This window comes from Dichomitus squalens (assembly GCF_000275845.1).
Source record: "Dichomitus squalens LYAD-421 SS1 unplaced genomic scaffold DICSQscaffold_1, whole genome shotgun sequence".
Lineage (NCBI taxonomy): Eukaryota > Fungi > Basidiomycota > Agaricomycetes > Polyporales > Polyporaceae > Dichomitus > Dichomitus squalens.
Window position 1 is genome coordinate 2870225 of NW_006766883.1, and position 27822 is coordinate 2898046.

The 27822-nt window shown below is 55.9% G+C and overlaps 7 protein-coding genes across 7 annotated transcripts; 3 read left to right on the plus strand and 4 right to left on the minus strand.

The window, feature by feature from the left end:
- Positions 1-1525: 1525 nt before the first annotated feature.
- On the minus strand, positions 1526-6852 carry LDO2 (heme peroxidase). The gene is made up of 23 exons (XM_007360679.1): positions 6621-6852; positions 6318-6496; positions 6053-6247; positions 5917-5979; positions 5487-5858; positions 5143-5427; positions 4960-5081; positions 4804-4900; positions 4665-4745; positions 4182-4598; positions 4017-4082; positions 3866-3956; positions 3739-3768; positions 3565-3680; positions 3265-3500; positions 3009-3213; positions 2591-2948; positions 2404-2535; positions 2330-2343; positions 2173-2268; positions 1994-2107; positions 1766-1936; positions 1526-1704 (listed from the first exon to the last, which is right to left on the minus strand). The coding sequence occupies exons 2-23, from the start codon at positions 6342-6344 to the stop codon at positions 1693-1695; spliced, it is 3300 nt and encodes a 1099-aa protein (XP_007360741.1). The 5' UTR covers positions 6345-6496; positions 6621-6852; the 3' UTR covers positions 1526-1692.
- A 1118-nt stretch (positions 6853-7970) lies between these two features.
- On the plus strand, positions 7971-11032 carry DICSQDRAFT_77001 (uncharacterized protein). Its single transcript, XM_007360680.1, has 8 exons — positions 7971-8271; positions 8384-8455; positions 8543-8651; positions 8713-8739; positions 8822-9050; positions 9209-9870; positions 10037-10679; positions 10738-11032. Exons 1-8 carry the CDS (start codon positions 8038-8040, stop codon positions 10895-10897), a joined length of 2136 nt encoding a protein of 711 aa, XP_007360742.1. The 5' UTR covers positions 7971-8037; the 3' UTR covers positions 10898-11032.
- A 428-nt stretch (positions 11033-11460) lies between these two features.
- DICSQDRAFT_96701 (uncharacterized protein) lies at positions 11461-16861 on the minus strand. Its single transcript, XM_007360681.1, has 15 exons — positions 16543-16861; positions 16207-16409; positions 15762-16139; positions 15574-15703; positions 15432-15516; positions 15171-15367; positions 15027-15108; positions 13991-14966; positions 13551-13935; positions 12954-13494; positions 12812-12894; positions 12618-12753; positions 12493-12564; positions 11626-12428; positions 11461-11528 (listed from the first exon to the last, which is right to left on the minus strand). Exons 1-8 carry the CDS (start codon positions 16723-16725, stop codon positions 14677-14679), a joined length of 1548 nt encoding a protein of 515 aa, XP_007360743.1. The 5' UTR covers positions 16726-16861; the 3' UTR covers positions 11461-11528; positions 11626-12428; positions 12493-12564; positions 12618-12753; positions 12812-12894; positions 12954-13494; positions 13551-13935; positions 13991-14676.
- Positions 16862-17339: 478 nt separating this feature from the next.
- On the minus strand, positions 17340-19074 carry DICSQDRAFT_131688 (uncharacterized protein). Its single transcript, XM_007360682.1, has 3 exons — positions 18052-19074; positions 17798-17975; positions 17340-17725 (listed from the first exon to the last, which is right to left on the minus strand). The coding sequence occupies exon 1, from the start codon at positions 19028-19030 to the stop codon at positions 18053-18055; it is 978 nt and encodes a 325-aa protein (XP_007360744.1). The 5' UTR covers positions 19031-19074; the 3' UTR covers positions 17340-17725; positions 17798-17975; position 18052.
- A 1067-nt stretch (positions 19075-20141) lies between these two features.
- Positions 20142-21335, plus strand: DICSQDRAFT_142900 (alpha/beta-hydrolase; the record flags this gene model as incomplete). Its single annotated transcript, XM_007360683.1, has 5 exons — positions 20142-20466; positions 20525-20547; positions 20601-20625; positions 20684-20936; positions 20993-21335. The coding sequence occupies 5 exons, from the start codon at positions 20142-20144 to the stop codon at positions 21333-21335; spliced, it is 969 nt and encodes a 322-aa protein (XP_007360745.1).
- A 1428-nt stretch (positions 21336-22763) lies between these two features.
- Positions 22764-25176, minus strand: DICSQDRAFT_201374 (uncharacterized protein; the record flags this gene model as incomplete). Its single annotated transcript, XM_007360820.1, has 19 exons — positions 22764-22832; positions 22890-22969; positions 23034-23095; positions 23169-23213; positions 23275-23357; positions 23406-23421; positions 23477-23493; positions 23555-23597; positions 23657-23718; positions 23773-23791; positions 23857-23940; positions 24009-24111; positions 24169-24173; positions 24241-24257; positions 24311-24394; positions 24455-24547; positions 24606-24690; positions 24749-24782; positions 24903-25176. The coding sequence occupies 19 exons, from the start codon at positions 25174-25176 to the stop codon at positions 22764-22766; spliced, it is 1275 nt and encodes a 424-aa protein (XP_007360882.1).
- Positions 25177-26256: 1080 nt separating this feature from the next.
- On the plus strand, positions 26257-27171 carry DICSQDRAFT_46340 (uncharacterized protein; the record flags this gene model as incomplete). The annotated part of the gene is made up of 3 exons (XM_007359769.1): positions 26257-26370; positions 26430-26641; positions 26667-27171. Coding segments are annotated over 3 exons (831 nt in total), but the record flags the coding sequence as incomplete, so codon positions are not given.
- Between the last annotated feature and the right edge of the window lie 651 nt (positions 27172-27822).

Sequence of the window (27822 nt, forward strand, 5' to 3'; positions counted from 1 at the left end):
TCCCGCGGGAGAGGGTACCACCTAGCACCGGACGTAAGCAAACAGATGCGGATAACGTGATCGAACGACATACAGAAACTTGGAGTTCTCGAAGTATATATCGCACAACCGAAGCGCCTGCTCCATGGTAGGCATACACGAGAGGAGTTCCTCGGCCACTTGTTCGTTAGTACAGAAGACGTCAAGCTCCTTGCAAGCCTCGTCGACTGTAACCTGTGTCAATCTGGGCAGCGTCAGGAAGTTGCCCGTCGGACCGAGCCTTTCGGGTGCCTTGTATACACCGTGAACGTAGTAACTTGCAAATAAGCGTCCTGAGAACATACATGGATGAGGTACTGGCGATGCACTTAGTCTGAGAGCGATCGGGATGTTGCATTGTACTCTTCACATACCTCCGTTCGTGATGTTTGGCCAAAGAATCTGGCCTCTCCTCGAGTACCAAGAGTCAGCGTTCCTTTTTGAATGAGTGATCAGTTTGATACAAGTGCTTCAAGACGCAACAGCCCCACCGAAAGCGTCTAGGACTTCCTCTTCGCCCTCTTCAGAATGTGACTCCTCAGGGGGCGAAGGCTGTGAACCGTTGCTGCCGCTTGCCTGCGATGGGCTACCCGACGGAGACGTCAAGGTCTCTGTGCTAGTGGAACTAGGGGCGGTAGCTTCTTCTCGGAGTAGCGGGTGAGGGCCCTGCGAGAGGGCTCTTAAGGCAGCTTCAAGGTTCGCAATCTTTTCCTTGAGCTCCTCTACTTCAGCTGCTGCCTTGAGTCTACATTTTCAGAAACATGAGTACCTAGTTCCTACGCATTGCAACCACGATGCGAGACATACTTCGGCCCCTTGGTCGTAGGGAGGGAGCCTGACAATGATTAGCCCGTGAGCCACATCAATCTTCCGATCGCAGGTCGTGTCCACCGAACACTCACCGTCGGGGCATAGGGCAGCACACCCTCTTTTCGTACACGACTCGCATGGGACCTAGAAAAGACGTAACGACATAATCAATACAGGATGGCGCCACGCATTCTCCGTGGACTACATCAAGTCCGAAGGCACTTACTTGACGATCACAACGCAGCTTGAGCCTGGTCAATCGTGGATCATCAGTTCCCGCTCGGTGCTTCGTTCGGAAATCCGCAGTTCCACTCACCTCCGACATTCCGCGCATGAGACAGGTACTCTCCCAGGTTTGCGCCTCTGCCTGGACTCTCCGTCCACGCCAGAACCCGCTTGGGATTCCTTGTCATTTGTCCTAACAGGAGCCATACTGTCTTGGTGTAGAACGCTAGCTATGGACGTAGTACAAAATGGTGGCTCCTGTAAGGCGGAGGCAGATTATAAAGGCCGACAATTGCTAGCGGCAATCCCTTGGTGATGATCGCGGCTGGGCGCCTGGGGCGTGAGCCCTACGCACGTTCCGAGTCAGTCGGAAGTGCCGAGAACGCCGCGCGTATGCATCGGCATCGGCAGCCGATCATGACTAAGCTCATCCAATGGTCCATCCGCTCAGCTATAATAATTGTACTGGCAAAGAAATCATATCATTGTTCATCTCATCCTAGGACACAACGTGCTCAAAACCTTTACAACAACCCCTAGATCCACTACCTGGGAGATGATATACAAGCATTCGTAGATCCGTTCGTGACAGCCATTTCCGAATTCCAGACCATGCGTGTAGCGCTAGCCCATCATGTTTCACGCTCCATACTGCCGTTGAAGAGGGCGATAAGAGCCCGGAACTTAGCCAAGAGGACGGTCTGAGACTCACCGTAACTTGGAGAGAGTCAGGCCAGTAGCCCGGAAGCCCAACATGGTCCGTATACATGTCGAAGTCGACCCCAAACTTCTGCGTCTGCAGCTTGCTGATCGTACCAGCAGGTCCCTTGACACGCTGCAGGTTCGGGAGCTGGAAGACGTTCTTCACGATCTCCACGACAATCTGCGCCCGAGATGCCATCAGCCCTGGTTCTTCCACGATGACGAGGAGATAGATTACCTCTTCAGCTTGGGAGCTGCCCAGGCACCTATAGAAACTGGCAGCCTGCAGGACTTCGTAGGCCTGTGCAGACCGGCGAGGGTTGATCGTCAATGGATCGGGGAAATCGTTGGGCTAGACGCGAAGAGCATGGCTCCGGATGAGCTTCTCGAAGTGTGCCGTTATTAGAAGAGTCTTACGTTCACGAGCGCCTTCTTGAGGTCGAGCACCAACGTCTGCTTCGGCTGGCCAGGGGGTGTGCTGGAGACGGCATCCTCACGTAAAACGGCGGCGAACTGCGACGATGCTCGTCAGAATACCCTCCAATGAGAACGATTTTGGTCGACAAGCAAGTACCTGGGGGTTCAATCCTACAGACGGTGGAACTCATGTTAAGGCGCACGTGGGTAAGAGGTTCATGCACCACTCACGCTGGGCTTCTCTGACGTATCCCTTCAGCAACTCGTGACTGGCGGCGTCCTGCGCTTTCGAGAGTTTCACAACCTCCGCCAGCTCTGTGGCGCGATCAGCGTCCAAGTAGAAGTCCACGATTTGGGCCGCCGCTATGATGCGTTGGTAAGTCATCCACGTCTCCACGCCAGAGAAAGTAGAACATACTCTTCGCCATGCTGACGGACGAGGCCACGGCGAAACCTAGGATATCCGCGACGAGCTGCTGATGCGGGGCCTTCGACTGAGAAATCGTCTTGAGGAAGTCGTGCGAAGGCTCATGAGATTGGAACAGGAATGCTGAGATCGTCTTGATACCGAGTCCAGGAACGGCATCGCTGAGAGCCTTCTCGATGAACTGGGAGAGGATTTGGGCGAAGTAGGATGCACGCCTGCTGATAGACCAGTTGTTCTCCGGCAAGGAGTTGAAGTAGACGGCAGTGAAGACTAGCTTCAACATGTCGTGCACTTCTACAGGCGTGAGCAAGCCATCCTTCTTGTCGGCCGTCTTCAGCGGGATACCAAGCTAAAGCCGATGGCGCGCATGTGAACAAGCAATACGCTGCTATCGATGTATGGTACGCACGATGAATTCAGAAACCCAGTAGATTGGCGCGAGGTTAACAACATTGCCGACGATGTCAAGACGTGAGCCAGGAAGGCCGTCGATGTCGAGCGAGTGCTGCTTGATCAGCTTTTGCACTGTCTGGCCGATCCACTGCACATGGGATTTGAGAGCATCCTGAGTCGGGAACAACGCCTGGGTAAGCGCGAGCTTGCGTGCGTCGCCACTGTCAAAGATATCAGTACCTATTACTCAAAGGTTGAGATAGCCTACGCACACATCCGCGACAACGGAGAATTTGCTCGCAGTGGACTCAAAGACCTTGCTCTCAACCGTGGGGTAGTGAGCCGGGTCCTTCAAGATCTTGCTGATATCAGAAACGGTGTCCACAATCTTGTCCACCGGCTGAGGAACAGGTCGTTGGAAGTCGTACTGGTCGACGAGGTGGAGCTTCGTCAAGTTCTGCTTGGTGACTTGCGGAGTGAAGAAGGGGAATAGGGCATAGGCGCTGTTCTGTTCGGGGCGGACGCGAGGTCAGACAGGGAACACTCCTATTTCGGACAGATGGGTCACGCACCCCAGGGTAGTGCCTTGGAAGGTGTCGGAACAGCAGCCTGGGGAGCGCCGCACCGAACGCGCCATTGTCGGGGTCACGCGCGCAGTCCTGGAAGCCCCACGCGGTGAGGTTGGCAGCTGCAGGGAAGTAGAAGATTGGTCAACCGAGACCGCTCTTGGGACCAAAGTAACCTACGTGTATAGTCGGTGGTGTAGAAGCGGTCCCCTAGAAAGCAAAAAGGAGTCAATCCACTGCTCGTGGACAGCACGGGCGGCGCGTGTTGGCATGCCGCCGCTGGTCTGTGCAGATATGAAACACTCACCGCGAACGAGGGCGATGGCGTCGCTCAGGATCGCGCGCGTCATTGTGTAACCGCAGCAGAGACCTGAAGCTGGACCCAAGCCCATGATTTCCTGCACCGCCGATGAGTCATCAATATAAAGATGTCAAGTAAAGTTGCAGCCAGTGGTCACCTCAGCCTGGAGACCTGGATAGAGTTCCAGATTATCAATGTGCCCGTAGAGCTGGCGAGCGGCGTTCTGTAAAGGTGAAACACTGCTCAGCCCCGCTTACACCACAAGTAGTACGTGAACAGCCCGGTGGAGGACAATTCGACTGAGGGTGTTCAGAAGACATACCGCAATCTCAGGATCAGAGTTCCACTCCTCGAACGTATCGAACCGCTTCAGGCCCAAGAATTCGCGGAACTCATTCATCGTGCAGACACCCCACTGCCGTGCCTGCACCATACCCAGGATCTCTACGACACGCAGGCATGCGGGCGAGCCGCGCGCACGGTACGCGCCTGCCTGCTTCTCGGTGGCATCCTGGAGGATCTTGGCCAGGTCGTCATCGCTGAACCGGCCGTTCGTACGCTTGAGACCCGCGAAGGTGCGAGTGCGCGGGTCGGGGTCGACCTGCTTCCAGGTGTTCAAGACGGCGGGGATGAAGTCCGAAAGCTCCAGCCTGTCGAGGGGCTTGTTGACACCCTTGAAGGCATTGTTGAAGATGTCTTCCGTCCACTTGATGTCCGCCGCCGCCGTTGTCGCGTGCCACTGTCCGTACAGGTGATGATCAGTTCATATTATGTTGTAAATGGGGCACGGACGAGCAAGACGTACACGATAGAGGACATTAAACTCTACAGAGCACTGGTTGCCATCGCCGCGACCGACGACCTGACCATCGGGAGTCTTGATAGGCTACAAACGATATGCGCTCATGTTAGTTCGATAACATCGCAATGGAAGGTAGGCTCACATCGAAAGGATTCATGCTCCACGTGCAGCCGTCACGGCCCAGACCGAGGAAGCCCGCAACATAGTCGCCAAAGATCATAGCCATGAAGTTCCCGCAGCTGTCGTAGTCAGAAACGTGAGCAAGAACCGCTCCGGTGATAGAAGCAAAGATGCATACTTGACAAGGCGAGCGGTCTGGAAGATCTCTTCGTCTTGACGGGCGCGGGCATCGGGGTCAGTCGGTGGAGGATCCGTCCAGCGTCCACGCTCGTTCAACTTCAACAGCATCTCTGCAATGTACTGTGGGTCCCGTTCATTCAATATTCTAAGGAATGAGGAGGACATTCGTCATGTCACTTACGTTGTGGTTGCGGCTGAAGAGGACGAGCAACGCGGTGGCAGCGGGGGGAACGAAAATGAGCCTTTCCTCAGCAAAGGCATCGGGATAGAGGAGGCCGCGACCCTGTTCCTTGTCACGCACGGAGTCCTGCTCCTTCTGATTGGTGCCGTACAAGATCGACAGGTCAAGGTACGAAGACGTGTTGTTCTTGGTCATATCCCTGGGGTCCGTGCGGAATAGCATGTGCGTGACCAGCGAGGCATATGCAAACGTCAGCGAAGAGTTGCCTCCCGGATGGTTTTGGAACTGTGGAAAGGCACCAGTCAGCGATCACCTTCATCTGTGATGGCATGAGATTGACCTACGTCACGCGCTTTCAAGAGCGAGTCGAAGACATCGCCCGGGTCGGGCAGCGTGCTCGATGGGAGGGGGTACTTGCTCTGCACACTCCTGGCGTAAGGAGTTCCGGCTTTGCCAAGATTGGGCAAGTTCACGTTGTTTCCACTCCCATCTGCAGTGCGGAAAGTGAACGGGAGGCGCTGAGGGGTAATCGCGCTTTGCAATCCAGGTGCTGGGACGGCCGGCGTAGGGGTCGCAGCAGGATAGTCCGTCCCGATATACGTCACCGGAGGGTGGGGTAGGGTGTTGTAAAGCAGAGTGATTACTTGATTGTTCATCGCGATGGACTCCGGTGAGCCTTGAGGGAGCCAGCACAAGATATACAGAGTTTTTGTGAACTAGAAGAGTTTTCGGATTCAGCTGTGCAGAAGAATACATATCGACTGAGTAACTCACCAGCTTCTTGCGATCATCTAGAGAGTTCGAGTGAATGACCGAGTCAACGAGTGCTTGATAGGTCTGAGTGGATTTGATTGTTGAACGTTAAGTGTCTACCTGAGCACGCAACAACACGCTATCACTATCAACTCACCGTCGGATCGAATAGCTCTGTGACAGCAGGAGTGACCAGCTTCAAGCTATCCTTAACGCTGGAAGCGACTTTGTACAAATCTGAGTGAGGGTCGCTTCTGGTTGTGCTCGTAATAGGCTGAGCCTCCGGGTCGTAACGACCATCGGGCGCAATGGGCAAGGCACGCGAAGCGAGGTGTTGCGCGTCGGCAAGAGTCTGTATGTGTGTAAGATCAAAGACTGTCCAGCAACTCGATCGAGGATAATCAACGTCTCGTCGCGCTTACCACCACATCGAATAGACCAAGCGCCATGTTGTGCGGTAGGTTTCGGAAGAGTGGAGGGATTGGGACGGGATGCTGGGGCTGAGGAGGTTGGCTCGAGCTGGCTACAGTAGATATACAAAACGGACGTCGGCCCAGTCCAGGGAAGAATGGCTGACGGTCACGGTAGAAAGCGAAGGACTCTGCTGTGCAGCACCGGCGGTTGGAAGTTCCGTGTCCGGCATCATCATGCAAGGCGTGTGTTGTGCAGATAAAGTGTATAAGATCACCAATTTCAGATCGCTGTATAAGGTGTACGGAGCCTACCTCTGCCCCGAATTACGATACCACGGCCCTGAGCGCTGAGGGTAAGGGTCTGCGAGGTAATGACATTGACCGATTGCGGGGAAGATGGAGGCCGAACATGTAAGGCGCTCCTGAGATGACGGACTCGTGGGCGAGCCATGGTTCCCGTGCTTTGCTTGGGCCGAAGAAGGGGGAGATAGTACCTTCATAGGGCGAGGTTCCATGCTATGTAGCGATATGGAGAGACTGACAAGCTATTCGAATGCCGCGGACGCGCATCTAGGAGACTCGACGAGTTCTCAGGAACTGTCGTCGGCTTTGATTTAGCACAGGTACCATGACACAGGGTAACTGGGATTAGGGCGCTCAAGAGAACATCGGCGTCACTGCAATCATCAAAGCTTCCGAAGATAAGGGCGGCGACTTGATGACTGGAAGGCAAGAGAACACGAGAGCGGATCGGCACGCTCCACGATGGAGGCGACAGGAGCAGGAGAAAGCTGCAGCCTCCTGAGCTGTGGGGGCGACGATGAGCACGCGGACAGACGTTGGACTTGTCGTTCACTGAGCTTCCCGATTAGATCTAGAAACACCGTCGTTAGGCGCCCGTGTGCTACTCAGCGCTCAACCGGCATGGGAGCAAGTCCCTCCACTTCGTCGTCGACTTCCTGATTTGCTTCCGTGCGCAGTCCATCTGCCACTTTCCTGACCGTCTCCTATCCCGCCATCTCACCGCACGACCTCCTCCCGTCATCGTGAGACAAGATCACGCACTACAGTCAGATTCCGCTCGTGAATATGATTAACTTCGAGGTCGTGTTTCAACCGTACCGCTCATTTGGTTTGACGGTGCTGTGTACTCCACCGCTCTCTTTCGGAATCCTCGATGTTCGCTGGTGGTCCTCCGGCTCATCGGTCACTCAACCTATACCTGAGTAGTCAATATCTCGCTATCCCTTGTTGGTCTCCGGGCTTCTTTCCGAGATTATGCTATACACCATCGCCTCCTTAGTGCTTCTGAACTTTTCAGAATTACGTACCGGACCAGTTACTCCCATATAACCGGTCGACATCGATCACGCCCTACCTGGTATCGGGTTGTACTGAAAAGCATAGTCCGACGCGACCTGTCTCACATCCATTGCCCATGCACTCCTTCGCTGCGGGAGCCAGCGCCGATCACTGACTTCTTTGAGCCATCTGCCACGCTCGCGCCCCGCCGCCGACGCCGAGCGCGCCCACTCCACCATCGACATCACGACATCTTCACACCGCCGCCGACAAGCGATCGTTTCGCAATATAACAGGATACGATTTCAGACGGGTATGCTTGTTCCGGATCCTTAGCATATAAACCATCCTCCCCTCCCACGACTTCCCTCACGATTCACGACCGTCACGACTCTCTTTCTCGCCTGTACCAGCTTCACGACCTGCCATGTCCCCCATTAGCGCAACTCCCAACCTTGGCACTCGGGCTACTACTCAAAGCACGGGTTCTCGACATTCTTCCGAGGCGGCGCCCTCGCTGCCCCGGCCTATGACGCCGTCTAGTGTGCACTCTTCATCAAGCGAGACGGGGGACAACGATATTATCCCGCCATACCACCCGGCAGCTCCCAGGACACTTGTCCTCTGCTTCGACGGTACTGGCGACCAGTTTGACTCAGATGTGCGTAATCCCTTCTCCGTCATACCGCGCGCCACAGCTCCGAACTCCGAATCCACCCCCCTTCTCCAAATGCGCGTACAGCAAATAGCTGACTCCGGAATTCCTCTCGCAGAACTCGAATGTAGTCAAGTTCTTCAGCTTGCTCAAGCGCGATGATCGACGGGAGCAGATGGTTTACTACCAGGTATGTGACACCGGTCTACGCCCTTGAATCCGATCGCGATCGTACCAACCTGTGTGCCGCTTTCTGTGGCGTCCCTTCCTCGCGTAGGCTGGGATCGGGACCTACACGAGCCCACGAGTCTTCAGCTCCGCCGGCCAAGCTATCTTGAAGACCCTTGACGAGATGGTCGCGTGGAACCTCGATGCGCATGTGATGGGTATGTCCCCTCGCGTTCCTTCCGCTGTAAATGGATAATATCTAACCATACTATACCGTAGGCGGATACGAGTTCTTGATGCAAAATTGTAGGATCGTCCGTTCCATTCCACCCTTTACGATATTGACCTCGCCTCTTCCCATTGACGTGCCGGCGCAATGTGCATATAGATGAAGCAGGCGACAAAATCTGCCTCTTCGGTTTCTCCCGCGGGGCGTACACTGCGCGCGCGCTCGCGGGAATGCTACACAAGGTTGGGCTACTCCCATCGCACAACTTCCAGCAAATACCCTTCGCGTACAAGATGTACATACGCACGGACGAGCTCGGCTGGAAGCAAAGTACGGCATTCAAGAAGGCATTCTCGATCGATGTGGACATTGACTTCATCGGCGTTTGGTGAGTCCGTTCTTCACGTCACACAGAACTGCACCCCGGCACGCTGCGTAGCGCGTACTTGTCGTCATCTCGCTCCAGAAGCCCTGCCCTGTCGACATTTCCCTTCATCGCGTCACCCCTTGCCCTCCGACGCCTGAACTGACCATGTGGTCGCACAGGGACACCGTCTGTTCCGTCGGGCTCATCCCTCAAAGGCTTCCCTTCACTGCGTCCAACACCGCGATTCGTGTCTTCCGTCACGCGCTATCGCTGGACGAGCGCCGCGCAAGGTTCAAGGCGAACCACTACAATCGCCCGTCAGAGTGGGAGAAGAAACAGGGCACACACGGGGACATGCCTCGCCCCGTGCAACGTCATTTCACCATGCGCCGGAGCACGACTAAGACTGTACAGGCGCTCGAGCGCTCAAAGTCGACGTCGCCCTCCCGATTTGCGCACTTGGCGCGGGGCATGACGCACGCGCATGGAAAAGAGGAAACGTCTGCTACCGGCACGACGGCTGTCGCGACCTCCGCAAACACTGTCACAAGCGTCGCTGCCGTAGAGCAGGAAGTAGTGCAGACTGCGGAGAGGATGGGGGACGACGTTGAGAAGGTTGTAGAGAAGAGCACAGAAGTTGCGGAGGCGGTCGCCGAGGTTGCGGACGCAAACGGGGTCAAGCTCTGGAAGCACGCCAAGGGACGCTTCGACACGTTCCGTACGCTCTGGCGCAAGAAGAACGGCAAGCGCCTCTCACAGGAGGAAGATGAGTTCAATAAGACAGATATCATCAACGGCGAGACCGACGTTAAGGAGGTCTGGTTCGCAGGCTGCCATTGCGGTGAGTACTGACAGTTCCCGTCTTCCCCCTTACCCCACATGGCATTTCAGGGTCGCCGCTACCCACCGGGTTTTCGACTTCCATTCCGTGTCCGATGTCAACGTCACGTAGAGCAGAGCTGACTAGCGCCCCTGCGCGGCTTCCTTAAACGTACTCCGACATGCAGACGTTGGCGGCGGCTCTGTCGCAGACAGCGAGAAGCACTCCCTAGCTCGCATCCCGCTGCGTTGGATGGTTCGCGAGTGCTTCCGCACCAACACCGGCATCCGCTTCCATGCCGAGCTCCTCAAAGACGTCGGTCTCGATCCTCAGAACCTCTGGCCGCACGTGAAGGACCCGTACGAGTTCGGCCCGGGGCTCGAGCACGCACCCCAGATCCCACCGCTGCACCCTTCCCCACGGATATCGCTCGACCCGCCGACGCCCCCAGAGAAGTCGAGGCAGGACGTGGAGAGCAAGTACGTCCACGCAAACGGTATCTTCGCGCACCCCCCGACTGTATCACATGCGTCTCCTCCCTCATCGACAGCGTCGTCGACATTGTCGCACTCGCATGCACCAGAGCATGCACGTCATGTGTCGATATCGACGACGCGGACGGTCGTAGGCTCATCGCCCACGGCCCAACAGGTGGCACATGCCGAGCCTGCGGCAGAGCTGGACGTAAACGAGGCGAAAGAGGAGCGAGAGGACGCGCTGTGTCCTATCTACGACCAGCTCAGCCTCCATCCATGGTGGTGGATACTCGAAGTACTCCCTATCAAGCAGCGCAAACAGCTCAAGAACAACACTTGGAAGAAGTACTTGGCGTGAGTGCTCCATTCCTGCGCGACCTCGTGCATGTCATTCTGACCCCTCTTGGCGCAGCATCAACCTGGGGCACGGGCGCACGGTGCCCCCATACACGGAGCACTTTTATGTGCACCACAGCGTGAAGCTCCGGATGGAGGAGCAGAACCTGCCTGGCGGGCTGTACAAGCCAAAGGCAAAGTGGGACAACAAACTTCAACCCATCTACGTCGACTGAGCTCGCGCCTTCGTTCGTCGTGCATTATCCCTCGCACACTGTCGGCCGTGAGCGGCGATCTCTCACTATGTCTTCCTCTCTCGTGATCGAGCCCCCGTTAAGGACGGGCTCTGTTCAATGGGAGTGGTCAGAAACTGGACGGATGTATTTTTATTTACTCTGTATACGGATCCTACAATGCTACGGTTCGATGCTACGATAATTGTTCATAGTGATAACGCTTGGAAATGATTTAATGCACGAGAACGCCGTTAGTCTCCGTGAAATGTTTGTCGACTGTTATGGATCGTCGAGTATTCGGGAACATGCATCGGCTGACGAACAGTTCTTATATCATCCGTTCGCGACTGCGCAGATGACCCGACGGCTCCGGACGACAGAATAGAAGACGTATGGAGCGCCGGCGTTTATTACATGTACTGAACGTTCATCTGTCTGCCGGCTTCGCGTTCTCACGAACTGCAAGATGGTGGACCGATCCATGCCGCTTTCATAAAACAAAGTACGTAGAGCGGCGAGACCGTCCTTCTCCCATTGGACGGTGCTTTACGTGATGGGAGCAGCGTCGCCTTGCAGGCTGGCTCACGATCGCACCGGTTAGCTGGCGTGGGCGAGCTTTGAGAGGTTCGACAGGTGAGTTTCTAAGCTTGCTGGTCTGCGCGGCGCTCTCTCTCTCGAAGATTCGAAGCTTGACCTTTTCGTGAATCTGAAAATGCTGTAAACACCACAGTGAAAACCCGGAAGCGCTCCGCCTACCCCGGGAGGCTATGTGCACTGGGCCGGTCATCCGTGCACCTCCGGCGATCTCGCCCTTGAGGACCGTTCAACGCCCGCGAGGGAATTTGTCTTGTCGAGGATGAACACCACCCAGGGCGCCCTTTGCGATGCACCGGAGAGCCCCTTCGCCGAACGGGGTCGGGGCTTGGCTGTCGCGCCCGACGAGGGCGCATTGCATGATGGCAGATGCCCCGAGCCAGCGCGGACATCTAGCGCCATCTCAGCCTGAGTAGATCGTCATCCGAATCGGGAGAAGGGGCAGCTTCCATTCATTACCTTAAAGAGCGTCCAGCATAGATGGGCCAGAGCTGCTCGCGTAGATTCACACTCGCGAGCTTCACATGTCCTTGCTGTCCGGTCCTTCAGGCGGCTCGTGTCATAGCTCTATACCGCCGTCTCTTACCAGATTACCGGATGTCTGCCAGCCATCCCCATCCCCCGGCGTATATAGTACGGTCTTCCCTCGGACGGCCCCTTCACCTTCTCGCCATCCGCGGCCTACCCTCCCACGATGTCCACCAACGTAGCATCCACCGACAACGCCGCATCCTCTCAGCGGCCCGCTCCTATCAGTATCTCGCAGAGCGCGAGCACAGAGCCCTCCTCATCACCTTCTCCATTCTCAGACCAGCGCCAGGCATCCTCGCACTCCTCCTCGAGCGAGACGGGCGATCACGATGTCATCCCTCCAAACCATCCTGCACGCACGCTAGTGCTTTGCTTCGATGGCACTGGCGACCAGTTCGACACTGATGTACGCATGCTCTCTATTCATGCGCATATATGCTCCTACTCACATAATCTCGTCTCCCCACCAGAACTCGAATATTGTGACCTTCTTCAGCTTGCTCAAGAAGGATAGCAGGGACGAGCAGATGTGCTACTATCAGGTTTGTACAGTATCGCGACATGTCCGTGGTAGTGGTGACTCACGCGCAAATAGTCGGGCATAGGGACTTACATCGGCCTAGGAGGCGTAAACCCCATCATGGCCAAGGTCGACAAGGTCCTCGACGAGATGATCGCGTGGAATCTCGCCGCACATGTCCAGGGCGGTTACGAGTTCCTTATGCAGAACTGTCAGTCAACGTTTGCTGTTGGGTGTCAGGCAAGGGCTCATGTCTCCGATTCCTACAGACCAGGGCGGGGACAAGATTTGTCTATTCGGCTTCTCGCGAGGCGCATATACCGCCCGTGCTCTAGCTGGGATGCTCCACAAGGTCGGAAGCATTCCATGCGCGTGCAGTTGGCCCGTGTTCTCATCTGCTATGTTTTGCAGGTCGGCCTGTTGCCCACGTGCAATCATCAGCAGGTGCCATTTGCGTACAAGATGTACGCGAGGGACGACGACGTCGGCTGGAAGCAATCGACCGCCTTCAAAAAGGCGTTCTGCATCGACGTCGACATTGACTTCATTGGTGTTTGGTATACAATGGTGTCTCCAATTTCCAGAAACTATGCTCATCGATGCTTCAGGGACACTGTATCCTCCGTCGGTGTCATTCCGCACACCCTTCCGTTCACGAGGTCGAACACGGCCATCCGTGTGTTCAGGCATGCCTTGTCGTTGGACGAACACCGTGCGCGCTTCAAGGCGAACCTCTACCAGCACACCACTGACGAGGAGGCGCGTGGTACAAAACCGGGCGAAATGCCCAAGTCGGACACAGCTTGGGCGACGCGCGTCGGCTGGTCCACGCCCAAGAGGCCCACCCTCAAGAAGAAGAAGCGGTCGGAGCACGAGAGCGATTTCGATATCGCCGAGTCTCACCAGCAACGCACGGACGCGAAGGAAGTCTGGTTCGCTGGTTGCCACTGCGGTGCGTCGCGCGATATGGCGAAGCTCGCCCTACGCACTCACTCACGACTCCTACAGACGTCGGAGGGGGCTCAGTCAACAACGACACGCCGCACAGCCTGGCCCGCATCCCCCTCCGCTGGATGATCCGCGAATGCTTCAAGTGCGACACCGGCATCCGCTTCCACGCCGAGCTGCTCAAGAACATAGGCCTCGACCCCGCCGCGCTCCACCCCATCGTCAAGGAGCGTCCCGGTCCGCTCCAGCCCGACACGCCCCACTTCGACACCGTCGCGCCCCCGGTCCCCGTAGTGAGCGAGGAGGAGCACGAAGTGCGCGACCTGTTGTCTCCGCTGTACGACCAGCTCGTCCTCGCGCCCTACTGGTGGATCCTGGAGTTCATCCCGATGACCCAGCACGTGCAGGGACCGCCGCCGGCACGGAAGATGGTGAAGGCTCTCGCGTAAGACTTCCTGCTCCATCGTGGCTTGATAGCAACTTCTCACACGTCCACACAGAGCGAACTTGGGCCGCGGTCGTGTGATCCCCAAGCACCATACGCCGTTCTACGTTCATCGGAGTGTGCAGACTCGCATGCAGGTCAAGGGCTTGAAGGGTGGTCCTTACCGCCCCAAGGCGATCTACCACAATGAGCCGATCTGGGTCGATTGAGTGTCGTATGCATCTGCCTAGCTATTCGTCTTCCACACGCCTGTCGATGTGTCGTCTTGCACTATTGTATACTACTATCCTACGTATCTCTCTAAGTGCAATCTAGCTGTCATTTCTTGCGATTCATCCATGCCACGACTTGCACTCGTCTCCAAGCACGGGAGTCAAACACTTGACGCGATCAAGATGCAAAGTCCGTTGAATGCATCGATTAGCCAGTCCATAATGATAGCTACGAAAGAAAGACAGCCGTATGGTGCAGCAGTTCTGAACGAACCGAGTGTGAATGCGTGAGTCTCGAATGTCCATGCTACTTGTGGTGGAATGTGTAATAGGTAGAGCGGGATAACAGTAGAGAGGAGGGCGTAAAAGTCAATAGCGAAGGGGGGGAGCCAATTCGTGTTCACGTGAGTCCGTAGTCAGCGTCATGAAGAACAGGTCCTTCAACGAAGTACACTGTCTGTCCTGCCTTGCCGGCAACCCCGGCCTCGTCGCGACCAGCTCAAACGTGCGCGCACGAGAACAGCGGCGCTCAGATCCTCGCAACAGCGCCGACGGCGCCAACGAACGCGCCGATGACGCCCACGAGCAGGGCGGTGGTCACGCCCGCGGGGAGCTGGGGGGCCGCGGCGTTGAACGGCACATACGGGTCCGCGGTCTGGGACGACGACGAGCCGTCGGTCGAGTTCACCTGGTCCCCGGTCAGGTTCGCGCCGTTGGGCCCGATCGGGCGCGACGCGTCGGTGAAGGCGCACGTGGAGGAGTTGCAGATGCACTGGCCCTTGATCGGGTCCCAGAACGGCGTCGAGCAGTTGGACGAGACTAGGAGGGATTATGAGTTCTGGACGGCGAGCGTGCGGAGGTGGAGAGGGGGTTACTTACGACGGAAACGGGGTGCCTGCGAGCCGGTCGCCTGGGGAGGGCTGGGGTCGGACGGGCTAGGGTGGTCCGCTGGGCAGCCGTACTACAAGTATGAGTCAAGTTAGTTAGCTCATGTCGCTGGCGGTAAACAACGGAAAGACGTACGCAAGTGTAGAAGGGGAAGTCGTTGAAGGCGCAGAGCTCGACGAGACCCTGCTCGTTCTGCGGGATACCGTTGCAGATCTTCATCGACGAGTCTACCGCGGGCGTGGAGCACTTGAGCGGCGCGAAGTTGTCCAGCTGCGAGACCGGCACCGGGTTGCGGACCCACTCGAGGAGCTGCTCGGACGAGACGATCCAAACTGGAATGAAGAAGCACGCGAAGTCAGTCACCATATGCATGTGTCCGCGTACACCAATTCATACCATTAGGCTGCTCCTGTGCCCAGTCGAGGAAGCTGTTGATCATAGCGATAGTCGACTTCGACGCCGTCGATCCCGGAACAGAGAGCTAACGGAGATGTCATCAGTGCCAAGACTGTGGCCTCGCCCAACGCTCGAGACTTACAGAGACGTGGATCGGGTGCGTATAGAGACCCAAAGGCTGACGTTTCGCGTTGTAGTGAGCGGTGAAAGTGGACTTCAAGTACTGGAGCGTAGCGGTGTCGTTCACAGCAGTTGCGCCGTTTGCAGCGTCGCTTGAGAAAACTGTGAGTAACTCCACAAACCTGTTTCGATGCGCATATAGCCACTTACAGCCAAGGGTCCATCAAGTGAATGCCGTCAACGCCACGCTCGTCGAAGAGGGCGTACATCGGGATCTCCCAGAATCCAGGGAGCTTAGGCTCCCCCTTGCAGATGCCGTCGACGGCGAGACAGTCGTTAGCCATACCGTTGTCAAGTGTGTAAGGCCAGTACGCGTCCGTGCCGTCGGCGTCGACGGGGAGAGACGCGGACGCGGACGAGTCGTAGGTGAAGCCGAGCTGGTGGAGCATCTTGAGCGTGTCGACGCTGTAGTTGAGGAAAGGAGCGCGGAAGCCGATGATGGACGAGAGCGGGACACCGGCGAGCTGGTTGAGCGCGATCAGGTTACCGGTAACCTCGTCCTGCGGTGGCGTGCCGACGTGGGTCATACTGCATACAGATGAAATGGAGAGTTATATACGGTCCACTTGGAATGGAATGAACGTATGGGACGTACGTATGATCGGCAATTTCGTTGCCCGCCACATACCAGTCGGTGACCAGGGTGAAGTTGGTATAGTCGATCGAGGTGTAATATGTCATCTTGGGCGTGCACCCGTTAGGGTTTTTGCGGTGGGCGAGGAACTGGTTGACCGCGTCGAGCGTGTAGCTTTGGACTGCATCATCAGCCGTGAAGACGACAAACATGGGCGTGTCGGACTGTCATGGATTGAAGATTCATTGTCAGCGTGCGAATACTCGAAGGAGTTTACGGAGATGAGAGAAGAACATGCGCGAGACAGAATCTGTCTGTGCCGGACATGCCAGATAGGCTCAAGCTTCGATCACTCACCGGGCTGAGGCCACCAGGAGGGTCGGTGCTCGCACAGTTGCAATTGGGCAACTTGCAGCTGTTGGGGTCGCAGGAGTAGCCCGCGGCGCTGGAAGAGCTCTGGGGACCGGAGAGGGAGCCGTCCTGAGCGAGGACATGGCCCAACAAGGGGAGGAGCGCTGCGAAGAGCGTGAGCGGAAGCATGTTGGATTTCGAGCGAGCCCAAAGGAAAAGGACCGCGAGCTAGTGGGGGCTATAGGGTACCGGGACAAGGAGGGAATATGGAGCAGAGAGTATATAAAACGAGGGACTCGAGCGGGGGCGGTCTGGAATCGAAAGAGGGAGCCAACTGACGACAAACGCCCAGCGCTCGGTCACATCAGGCCGTCAGCAGTCTTTGGCCGTGCGCCGGACTGCCGACCCCGATCCGAGTCGCTGCTCGTCCACATCCTCGACAACATCCCAGAGCGGGTTCCGAGCACTATCCCCGCCTCCTGCCATGCTGAACCACGTCGATTGCCTCTTTCGTCGTCGCACCAGGCGGAGAAGCTGCGTACTCTCCCAGGAGCGCTTCTATGTCGCGGGTATTGTACAGCCGCCCGAAATCCTGCCGCGTTCACGCCCACGCCCCCGGCATGCGCCCTTAGGGCGCTATAAATACGGCTGATGACTTCCAGGACGTTCATCGCGCCTCGAGACGAAGGTGAGCAGCCTTGCAGTTCCTTCTGCATGTTCCTCTCGTGTCCATAGTCCTCTTTCCAGCATGTTCTTACTCTTTGGCCCTCGCAACCACCGTGGAGCAAGACCGCATGGTGCTCACAGCTTCGCCAGACTAACAACGGCGCTTCCTATCATCAGGTCACGGCGAGTCCTGCAGATAAATACATAGCCTCAAAAAGCTAAGGACATCGCTGCTGCGCGTATCTCAGAACGCGCGCCCTATGCTACTTAGCTTCGGCGCAAAGCTCTATCCACACGGAAACGCGGAAAGCTTGCTCAACTACATGCACGGAAAGGGCATGACAGAATAAGAGTTTTCCGGACGGTCAAACACCTCAGCGTCCTTATCGCGCATGAGGAGCAGAATTCCAAGCAATATGTGGTCTAGGTATCTATGACCTAGCGGTTGGACGACCAGCGATCGGGGAGGGTAGGGAGAGAAAGTTGCTATGAGTGTCGATTGAATGTATGCCTATACATTGAAGTAAGTCGCCCGTATCGGACATGCAGGGGTCAGCGCGGTCTTACCTTCCATTGACTTCGGCTGAGCTTCCAGACGATGGCAGCACCGTCACCAACGTAATAGGTTCGCGACCTGATATGTGGTCGCGCCCATGAGCACTCCGCACGCAAGGTATATGCAAGGCACTGACCCATTTGTCAGACTCTTGGACAACACGTCTTTCAAGGGCCTGCACATATCGCCCATAACCAGAGTCGGCGACACAGACGAGGTGCGTCCAGTCCTACCCCGAAGTCTGTTTCATCAACCTGTCCTTCACACAAGACCACGATGATATGGCATTCCAGCTTACTCGATCTGTCCAACTATCGGCCCGTCCTCCGTCAAGCCGCGTCTGACGATCGTTACGCCCGACCGCGGCGCCCATATGTTCACGCCCACACTCACATGGTACCGCCCCAAACCCGCGATCTCCTCGTCCCCAGCGCTGACCGTCGACGCGAACGGCCCAGCCTGTGCGAAGCGGTACGTCTTCGGGTGTGACGGGAACGCCGCGCTCGCGTACGTAGGAAGCCCGTGCTCGTCCGTCTCCTGCGCTTGCGTCCGCTGCTGTTCCGTCTCCCCGTCTGAAAGTTGAGGCTGGGGTTGAGCGTGGGGCTCCTCCGCTCCCTCGCGCAAAGTGAGCGACGATCTGGCTGCTAGCGCCGGAGGGATCGTCCCGTCCTCCGGGACGCGGTTCAGACGGAAGCTGGGCCGCCGCTCGTGGTTCATCGTGGACCGCCTCGAGGCGACGGACTCCGAGCCCGAGCGGCCTGGGATAATCGACGTAAATTGAAGCACGCTTCTGAAGGAGGTGGGGACGGTGATACTCGAGGGCCTCCTTCGCGCGCCGGGCGCTGTCGTGTCCTGCGCGTCCTCTGAGCCCGTACTCGAGGAAACGCGCAGGCTCTGTCTAGGAGGGTTGCGGCCTTCGAGTATCGCGAGTGCCCGGCGGCGCTCATCCATCGTCTCTATCGAATCTCTGTCGGGTGAGCCATCGGAGGGGTAAAGGGACGACGGCTCGTCGTCGGACGTCAGGGGGGAGGACATGGGCGAAGCGGCGACGCTTGTGTCGCAGAAGACAGAGGGCTCGATGATTAGGCCCGAACGACGGTCGCTGCCGCGGAACATAGAGAAGCGGGTCTTCTTGATGTTAGCGTCTCCAGGACTGGGCTCGGAGTCACTCGATGACCCCGATCGCGAGGAGGGGGGATCTGTGGACCTGCGGAACAAGTCCATTGACCTTCTCTTGATTTCCTGAGCCTGCGACAGCGATACTACCAGCATTCTGTAGATCTTCAAGAGGGGAAAGTCAAGTGAGGTTTGGAAGAGGGGGAAATGACAGGTAAACGAGAGACTGGTGTTCTCTTCGTGCGGTCGCAACTTCCAGTTATATACTCTTGGTGTAGTTAGCTTATGTTGAGTAGCATTCACACCACAGTGGTCTCAGAGTGGGCCAACCTGAACGCAAAGTCGCTGCGGGCGTGGCGAATGAAGCCCGAAGTACGACATTATACCGATTGCGCGAAGGATGTTCCAGGACAAAACCGGAATGTCGGGCGACGCTGCGCTCGCTGTTGAGAGAAGTGGTCTCAGTTCACTGCGCATGCTAGGGAGGCAAATCTCGGACGCACTATGGTCGTACGAGCCTGTAGGGGGTTAAGTCAAGCTAAACAGCGGCAGCCATCCATAGAGGGTATCACGCATATCTGGAGCCATGCCGTGCACTGGGTTGCCACGCAACGATACTGTAGGGTGAACCTTCATGCATCATGGCCTGCGGTGGATCGTGCGCAGGCGGCAGCGGAGTGTTCCTTGAACGTTCAAGGATGTTCTGGCCGAGGTATAACGCCGCATGTAGTATGCATACAGATGGTCGGCGGCGCAAGGCAGGTCGGGCAGATCGGCAAAGCCACGTGGGATAGACGGGTGTCCACGCGAGGCGTCGCCTGAACGTTTCTCTTCAACGCACCTCACGTCAAATTGCAGGCCGACCGACTCGCTCTCGGGCTGAGGCACATGGCCGGTCTGTGCCATTAAAGGGCGGAAAGCGACTGGATCTCTAAGTGCTCAGCTTGTGTAACCGCGAGTCGCGCTGCTTTGGCCGGCTTCTGAGGCTGGAGGAGCAGAGCCGGTAATTCGTACATTCCCTATGGTACCGTTCACGTTGCTAATCTCATCTCATCATCTGTTCGTCTGAACACGCTTGTTCCTCGCTGTGTTGTACCCTCATTCTGGACTCCGACCCGCAATACTATCGTCCTTCTGCAGATACTCGTCCCTGCTTGCAAACCGTACCAGTCGAAAGGTAGTATAGCCATCAGACCATCTTCAACATACAACCCTGCACACTCTCAACAGCCCCGGAAAGCCACTACGAGATAAAACTATTCGACTTATGAAGGCAGTGAGAAGATTTGTTGACCGCATCAAAGGAGAAGCTCCGGAGAGGCCGACAAGCCCAGCGAATGCTCTCCCGGTCGTGCAGACGTCCGAGGTGACGATACCCCCGGCGTCATCCGACATCCTCGACGAGGAGCTCAAAGGCTGGGCAGACGAAGCTGATGTCGGGTTGGACTCCGTGGATGGGGTTTGGTGGCGTTATGGAGATTTGGACGGCGCCTTGGCTCTGGCGCGTGAAGGGAAGGGCTTGGTCGGGTTACAGTTGCATGGTGGTGGGTATCTCGTCGGGAGCGCAAAGGATGTCATGTCGGGAGGCTCTCGTGAGTGTTTCATGTTTGCGATGTGTACTAGCAGCTGAACGACGCTACCTGTCTCCAGGTATACCTCGAGGATTCATCGAGGTGCGTCCTGTTGACTCATTAGAAGTCCCGAAGTAGCTCTTGAGCTCGAACAGCAAGGAGTCTGCTCTTGCCTGCTGTGTGAGCGTACATGTCTTCCTACTCCATGATGTCCGGTGCTCAGACCCATTCATCCTAGCTGTCGAGTATTCGCTCGTCGGTCAAAGGGATGACGAGCCCGAGCATCCCTTTCCAACTCAGCTCCTCGAAGCGTTGTCCGCGTATCGCCACATTGTCCAAACCCTCAACGTTCCATCGAAACATGTCATCCTTATAGGCGATTCAGCAGGCGGTCACCTCGCACTAGCTCTGCAGCGCTATCTGCTGCAAAGCAACGTCCTACCTTCTCCAGGCGGCCTGATCTTGCTGAGCCCGTGGTGCGATCTCTCTGTGTGCGAACGCCCCCGTTCCTCTCAGCATGCATGCGCTGACGCGCCAACTCTACTAGCGAAAGTCATATTCCCCATGTGAAACGTCTGCTCGGCCCTCGGGCTACAGGCCAACTATCCACGCCTTACTTCTCTCCCGCGCTGCACCCACCGCCTCCGCAATGGCCACCCATGCTGGTGTACTACGGCAAATTCGAGCGATTCGTCGCTTCCATCAGCATGCTAGTGTCCCAATTCACGAATGCAGGCGCGCGCATCACGTCCTACGCAGCGGAGGAGATCCCGGAGCGTTTTAGTCATGACTTCCTCATCATGGTCTCCGTGGAGAGGGCGTGGCCGAAGGAGGTGCGTAAGTGTTGGAAGCGGATCAAGGCATGGACGAAGCCGCTTGAGGCTGCATAGGCAACTTTCGTGATTTCGGCCCACTTGACGTCGGACCATGGTCCTGAGGCGTGTATCCCGCGTACGTGGTCCCGTTCACAGCTTCAGGAGATAGTTTAGCATACTAATGGGGGCCATCAGCAAGTATTGAAAAATGTCTGTATGATCGCTATAATGCTTACTGGCGAGATCCAGTGTACGTCTTCGTTGGCGGCAGCTTGTTGAATCCGACAGGTGTCCGACCGTGGGCGAGCTTCTCCGAGAACTGCTCTGCAAATTTGAAGAGGCCGTCGAGGTCACGCTCGGCCACGGACCAACGTTTGGCTCGCAACCATCCTCTCCTCCCGAGGGCGGCGATCGCGTCCCTCGCCCACATCCCACAATCCCAGTCCTCCTCCTGTAGACGTAAGAGCGATGGATCGCTGAGTGCTCTTCCGACGTCCCCGAGACGATCTTCGTCGATGTCAGCGAAGTGGATGCGCCCTAGCATGAGTGGGGAGCGGACGCTGTCCACTCTGCGATGCTCGAATGTCCAGTGGTCGCCTTTCTTAGTCGCGTGGTACATCCGCGTGGCCATCACGCTATCCGTACCTGCTCCCTTGGGTGCAATGAGGAGGGCCCAGTGGAACCGTGCGTCCTGGTTACTCCTTGGGGCGTTGTCGTACGACGCCAGGTAGATGCTGTGTTCGCCCGCCATCGTTCGCCGGATCCTCAAGGGTGCTTGTGAATCGGTGAGTACGTATGAACGAGTCGGCGGGGGCCTTTGATACCCACTTGTGGTGGGTCTAGTGTTATGATAAGGTCGCGAGTAGGCATCAGGGGCTCTTTGAAGGTACTTGTTCCAGAAACAACCGTCTTTGTTTTCCGATTGAGCGCTATGGCTCTCGCTTTGTCTACTCCTTGATCAGGCACTCGTTTGTCTTCACCCCGCGCGCGAATTAGACGGCTAACACATGTCATGCCATCCTCGGCATGCTGAATATGCAGAGTGTAAGGAAATCATGCGACTGCCGAGTGGTCAATTTGAGAGCAACCGTTCCAGTCTCCCAAGTCAAGCGTCTACGAGCCACTGCCTCAACAGCCTGACGGATTCGTCCGGTGATCATGCTGTATACCGACTCAAGTTCTCTGTTCCACTCTCAGCTGATGCGGCACGAGTACTGGCGTCATTCCAGCTAGACCTATGCGGAGGTGAGACTCGATATCTCATATCGTTGCTTAGTCGTTGGCCGAAGGTACTTTCTGAGTAGAGACGATATCGTTCTCCAGCAGGCTCCGCCAAGAGTCGGGATTGCGCTGGTGTTTCCCTCTGGAACGTCTCGTTGTGCGCCATACGCATTTTGCTTGTGACGTCACACCAACATACAGGATGGGACATGCACTAGCAGCAGAACATACAACCCAATCTCCAACTCTGACAAGTCTGGTTCGCGCCGCTGAGACAGGCGACTAGAGTAGTCCCTTAAGAGTAGGAACAAAAAGTCCATCCCAGCACTTGAATCCGACGTCCGAGGTGACCTGGTGCGAGCATCAGACTCTGATCGACGTAATCCGGTAGGTATAAAGAAAGCGCACCGTGGAGGAATTGCATAGCACTCGGACCGGCGAGAATGTCTCGGTCCTGGCAAGGATGTGCTTGGCCACGATGTTCGTGGCTGGTAATGGTATCGTCATGAATACAACAAAGCCCTTTCATGCGAAACACGTAGTCCGACATACCTGTGCCAGGGTACAAGTCAAAGATGATGACTTCCTTGCCCGTCGCGCCCGGGACGGCGTACCTGTTGGGAATAGTATCCGGAGAGTTCTCGTCAGTATCAAGCATGATATCAGGAGGATTTGATAGCAGCGTACCAGCACGGGTCGGTCACGCAGGAGCCTTCGACATAGCCGGGTTTACTGCGGACGACGCGGTCAGGGTGATGGCGCGATCCCAAACCGCCTTGAAGAGGAGACTTACTCGTTGATGGTGCCAACGAAGTTCTCGAAGAGGAAATCTTGGATGTGTGTGTTGTTGGTGCTTGAACTGGACGGCGAACCAACCTAGATAGTCGTCTTAACTCGAGTACCGCTGCTTAAGCTGTGGATTACCTCCTGATCCCAGTAGCTAACAGCGGGTAGTGTGAGCAACCTCTACTATGGTAGTACTGATGCGTACTTACTTCTGAGTAACGTAGATCTTCGATCCCATAGAGCTACTGTCAGTAGGTGAATCACGAATCACGATGATATGTGCCTACCGGGAATAGAACATTATCGAACGCGATGTTCTTCCAAGTAATGCTGCATAACAGACATCAGATTTTTGAGAACCGCGGGCGAAGGATGCACGATTGGCTCACTTCCGTGCAAGACCATTACCTCCAGTCCAGCTCTTGAACCTAGCGGCGTAAAGAGTGTTTTTCTCCACGGAGGATTCATCAGTATCATCGGCAAAAACGACCCTAAGCAAACCTACCATGATCACATTCTCGATCCTGGTCACATGGATACCGAATGGCGTTAGCGAGACGTCTTAATGCTTATTGAATATTCAACCCACAGCACATTCTGAACGTCCGCAACGGAGCCGCCCTTGCCGAGCGAACCAATGGACAGGCCATGGCCGCCTTCGCAGTAGCTGTTCCTATTGTCCATGGCATATATCGAATTCAGATCTATGGGCAGACCGATGGATAGGGTCAAAGCTATTACCTGAAGACGATGTTCTCTGCCCCACTTCCGACAGTCAAGCAATCGTCGCCGTTCTGAACGTGGTTGTTCTCGAACAGCATGTTCGTGCCTCCGGCAGAGAAACCTGTAGGGCGGCATGAGTAGGTCGCTACAACAGGTCAATGAAGCTGTATCAACGCACCGTCACTACAACCGAAACCCGTTGTTTCAATCTGTCAAGGAAAGGAGATCACGCTATGAAGTAGTAACTCACGTATTGAACGGGAAAGACTGGTGCATCCGGTAAGCAGGTTAGCTGTATGTGATTGGGTGCCAAGACTTACACCAGTGCTCGACACAGCGACGATCTTATTGTTGTATACGTGGAGATTCTTCGAGCCACTTGTAGCAAAGTTCCAAGCGATGGGCTATAATGCTCGAAGTAAGCGAGCGAACATCATACCTGAGTTGAAAAGCTGGAGACGAACCTTCCACAGCTTGATGTCACGGATGACACCGTTCGTAATGTGGTTGAACGCCCAACCGTGCGGACGGTTAGTTTGCTGGGCAGCATCCCACCACTGTGCCCGCGCGCGTCAGCAATGACATTCGGATGGAGAGAGCTGTACCACCGCTCACAGCTTGACCGTGTCCGTCAACCCAACCCCACTTGGGATCCGTAGAGCCGCGCAAAGTGACGTTGTTGCCACCAGTAAACGTGAACCTACAGATGAACATCGAGTCAGGACCAGACCGGCACTCCATCCGTCTGTCAAACTCACCATGAACCTGGAAAACCCTGAGTTCCGACGCGAGCTGGTTTCAATGCTATCCGTGAAGTCGCAGCAGCGGCACCACTTACCGAGGCGCTGACGACATCTGAAAAGGACATGTGTCAGCCCAACAAATGCGCAAACTTGTATGTTAGACACAGACTTTGAACGGTAGAAATGTCATCCGGATAGCTGAGGTTCCCCTCTATCGCGATCTCCACATTGGTGAACGTGGGGAATTTGATGGGGGTGAATATGTTGTACTTGGTGCCCTTCGCAAATAAAATGGTCGCATTGGCCGAATAATTCCCTGACGCTAATGCCGCCTTCAAGACAGGGGTATCATCTTGTCCGTCTACGTGGGGTACAACGAAGGTATTCCAAGCCGTGACATGTCCAGTCAAGAGGAGGAGCAGTGCAAAGTGTCTTTGGGCCATTCTGCTAGGGTGAAAAAGAGAACGGTGGCAGAAAAATGACCACTCATCGGCTGTATGCTCTTATAGTGAGATGGCACGCGCATCCTGGCAATTAGGATCGCGTCGGTCTCGAGGAAGACAGGGACTACCAGGCACGACCTTGGGCATCACGTGAACAAGCAGGCATCATGTGGGGGCTACATACGCTGTAAGAATCGGGCTGCGATAATACAGGAGACGATCGTGTAGAGACAAGTCCGTTCGCTGGGCGAGCAGATGACCGGTCATACACCATCAATCCCAACGGCCCGCAACCGACACCGGCATCTGCTCCGTTTACCCCGACGGGCCCCTCGGGACCGCCGGCCCCTTGTCTCCGGACCACGCGGCACATGATGTCGACCAGTGGTAGCACGCACTGATTGGAATTTTGCGCGAGGCCTTCCAATCTGTGGCCCTCGTGAGCCGCAACTCAGTACTTGACATGTTGTTGCGATGCGTATCAGCTTTTGACAATTGGCAAAGTTTCGGACCACATTGGCGTCGATGTTACGACATCGAAGGTACCCGGCGAGTAGCTGCACTGATACAGGTGGTGACGCCGATTGAGCGAGCGTCTGCCAAGGTTTGAAGCATCATATCGGTTTACTATAGCCCTCAGTGTTTTCAACTCTAGAGTTAGGGCCGCCGCACCGATTTAACGGTATCTCATGGTTCATGAGATGCCACAGAGTCAGCAGTCTTCGTGATTTGATTCTCTCTCGGTGACGGAATACCGAACAGTATAGGCGGAGCCTCGACTATCGCTTGTGTGGTCACAACATGCATGGAGTCGCAGGCGAGGCAACGGCGATGGAGACGGGCGCTATGCATCCTTTATAATCGGCGAGTAGAGGGAGGCGACGAGTATGATGGGGAACCTGAAGATCAAGCATGACGGTCGAGCCTAAGCGCGGTCTTGTGCTCTATAGCGCTCCTGTGAGTACAAGTCATTGTCAAGGTCTTCAACCGACTCTGACCTTACAACCCTACACAGGCTTCGCCGTATCCTCTGAGGGTAAGGCCAGACCTAGATCCAGCGATCCCGAGAACTCATGACACAGTGCACAGGTGCGCATTGCCCTTGAAGAGGCCCAGGTGAAGTACGATTTCGTGTCGTTTCCTTTGGACGAGCGACCGGACGACTACGTCAAAAATGTATACCCTGCCGGTAAGGTCAGTAATGATCAGTCACATGTGTATGTGTAGAGGGGTGGCGACTTACCTGGACGTAGGTTCCGTTGATGGTATACGGGGGCATCGAAAGCTTCCCGGCCGGAAAGCTGCTCCCCGGATCGGCAGTCATAACTGAATCCCTCGTCATCCTCGAATTCCTAGCAGACCTTTACCCAGATGCCCGCCTCCTACCGGAGGACCCGGTGAAGCGGTCGCAGGCACGCATCTTTATGAACACCTTGAATCTACGGATGACAGATGATATTGCGAAGTGGCTCACCAACAACGACGAGGAGGAAGCATACCTCGACCTGTTACCTCGACCTGTTAGAGGCCTTGCAAGCAACCATGCCAGAAGTGGGTTATGTAGTCGGGGAGTGGTCCATTGCCAACGCCGCCCTCTTGCCGTTCCTGCTGTGGATGTCGGTCATCGTCAAGACAAGGGTCGGATACTACGTGCGGCTCCACAACGTCGAGCATGTGAAGGCGGAGTGGGCTTCTCCTCGATTTGCGAGGCTTCCGCAGCACTATGACCAGTCTATTGCGCGACCGAGCACCTCAGTAACCTGGGACGAGGTATGTACTCCAGCCTTCCGATGTACTCGTGCTGAACCGATCGGGAGCACCTACCTTGCAGGAAAATGTCATCAATTACTGGCTCGCGCGATTTGCGACGGAACTGTGATCACTGATGGTAAGACGAGAGACAGAGAGGGCATTTGCGTTTCTGTAGCTCAACCGACAACCATGACCGGCCTTCTCTCGCATCCTGTGTCCCCAAGCCGTGCGTTATCGTATTAGCATCGATAGGACACGTAGCGTCGTGAATACTGCGAGGGCTGACATGTTGGGGCTGGGAAATCAAAGACGCGCTGCCAATAGTGCACTTGACGAAACGGGAACGACGCCTTCATCGATGGAGGAGAACTTACGACGCGAAGCTTCGCCGTCCGATTCACATGGAGAAACGGTGATTCTCACTACCGGTGGCATCTTCCGGTCGCTCGAAGTAACCTTGATACGATACCTGCGCCAGGCTTGGATTGACTTCGACCTTGACGTGTCGGATACAACTCGCCGCTCCGTTCTAAAAAGCGTGAGTCGGACGAAGCAGTCAGCTGGGGAAGGAACAGTTCTGGATATCTCTGGACACCGAAGCGTACTAACCATAAGTGCCTTTTGGATTGCGGGTTATAGATGCAACATCCGAAGAACCGCGGGGGACGTGATTGCGCTTGGCGCAAGGTGGGAGGCATTTCCTGTAGAAGTTCGAGGGCAAGCGGGCACAAATGGGATTCGCGTTTGGCCGGTGCAAACGCGTGCCGTACGTAGTACATACAATAGACCTTATATACACAGTAGAATAGGGGTAGATAAGGGCGCGGATATCCGTCGGGGGGCGGACCTGTGGCGCTCGTTCCGCGAGCTCGCCATCTTGACGCCAGGATTCCA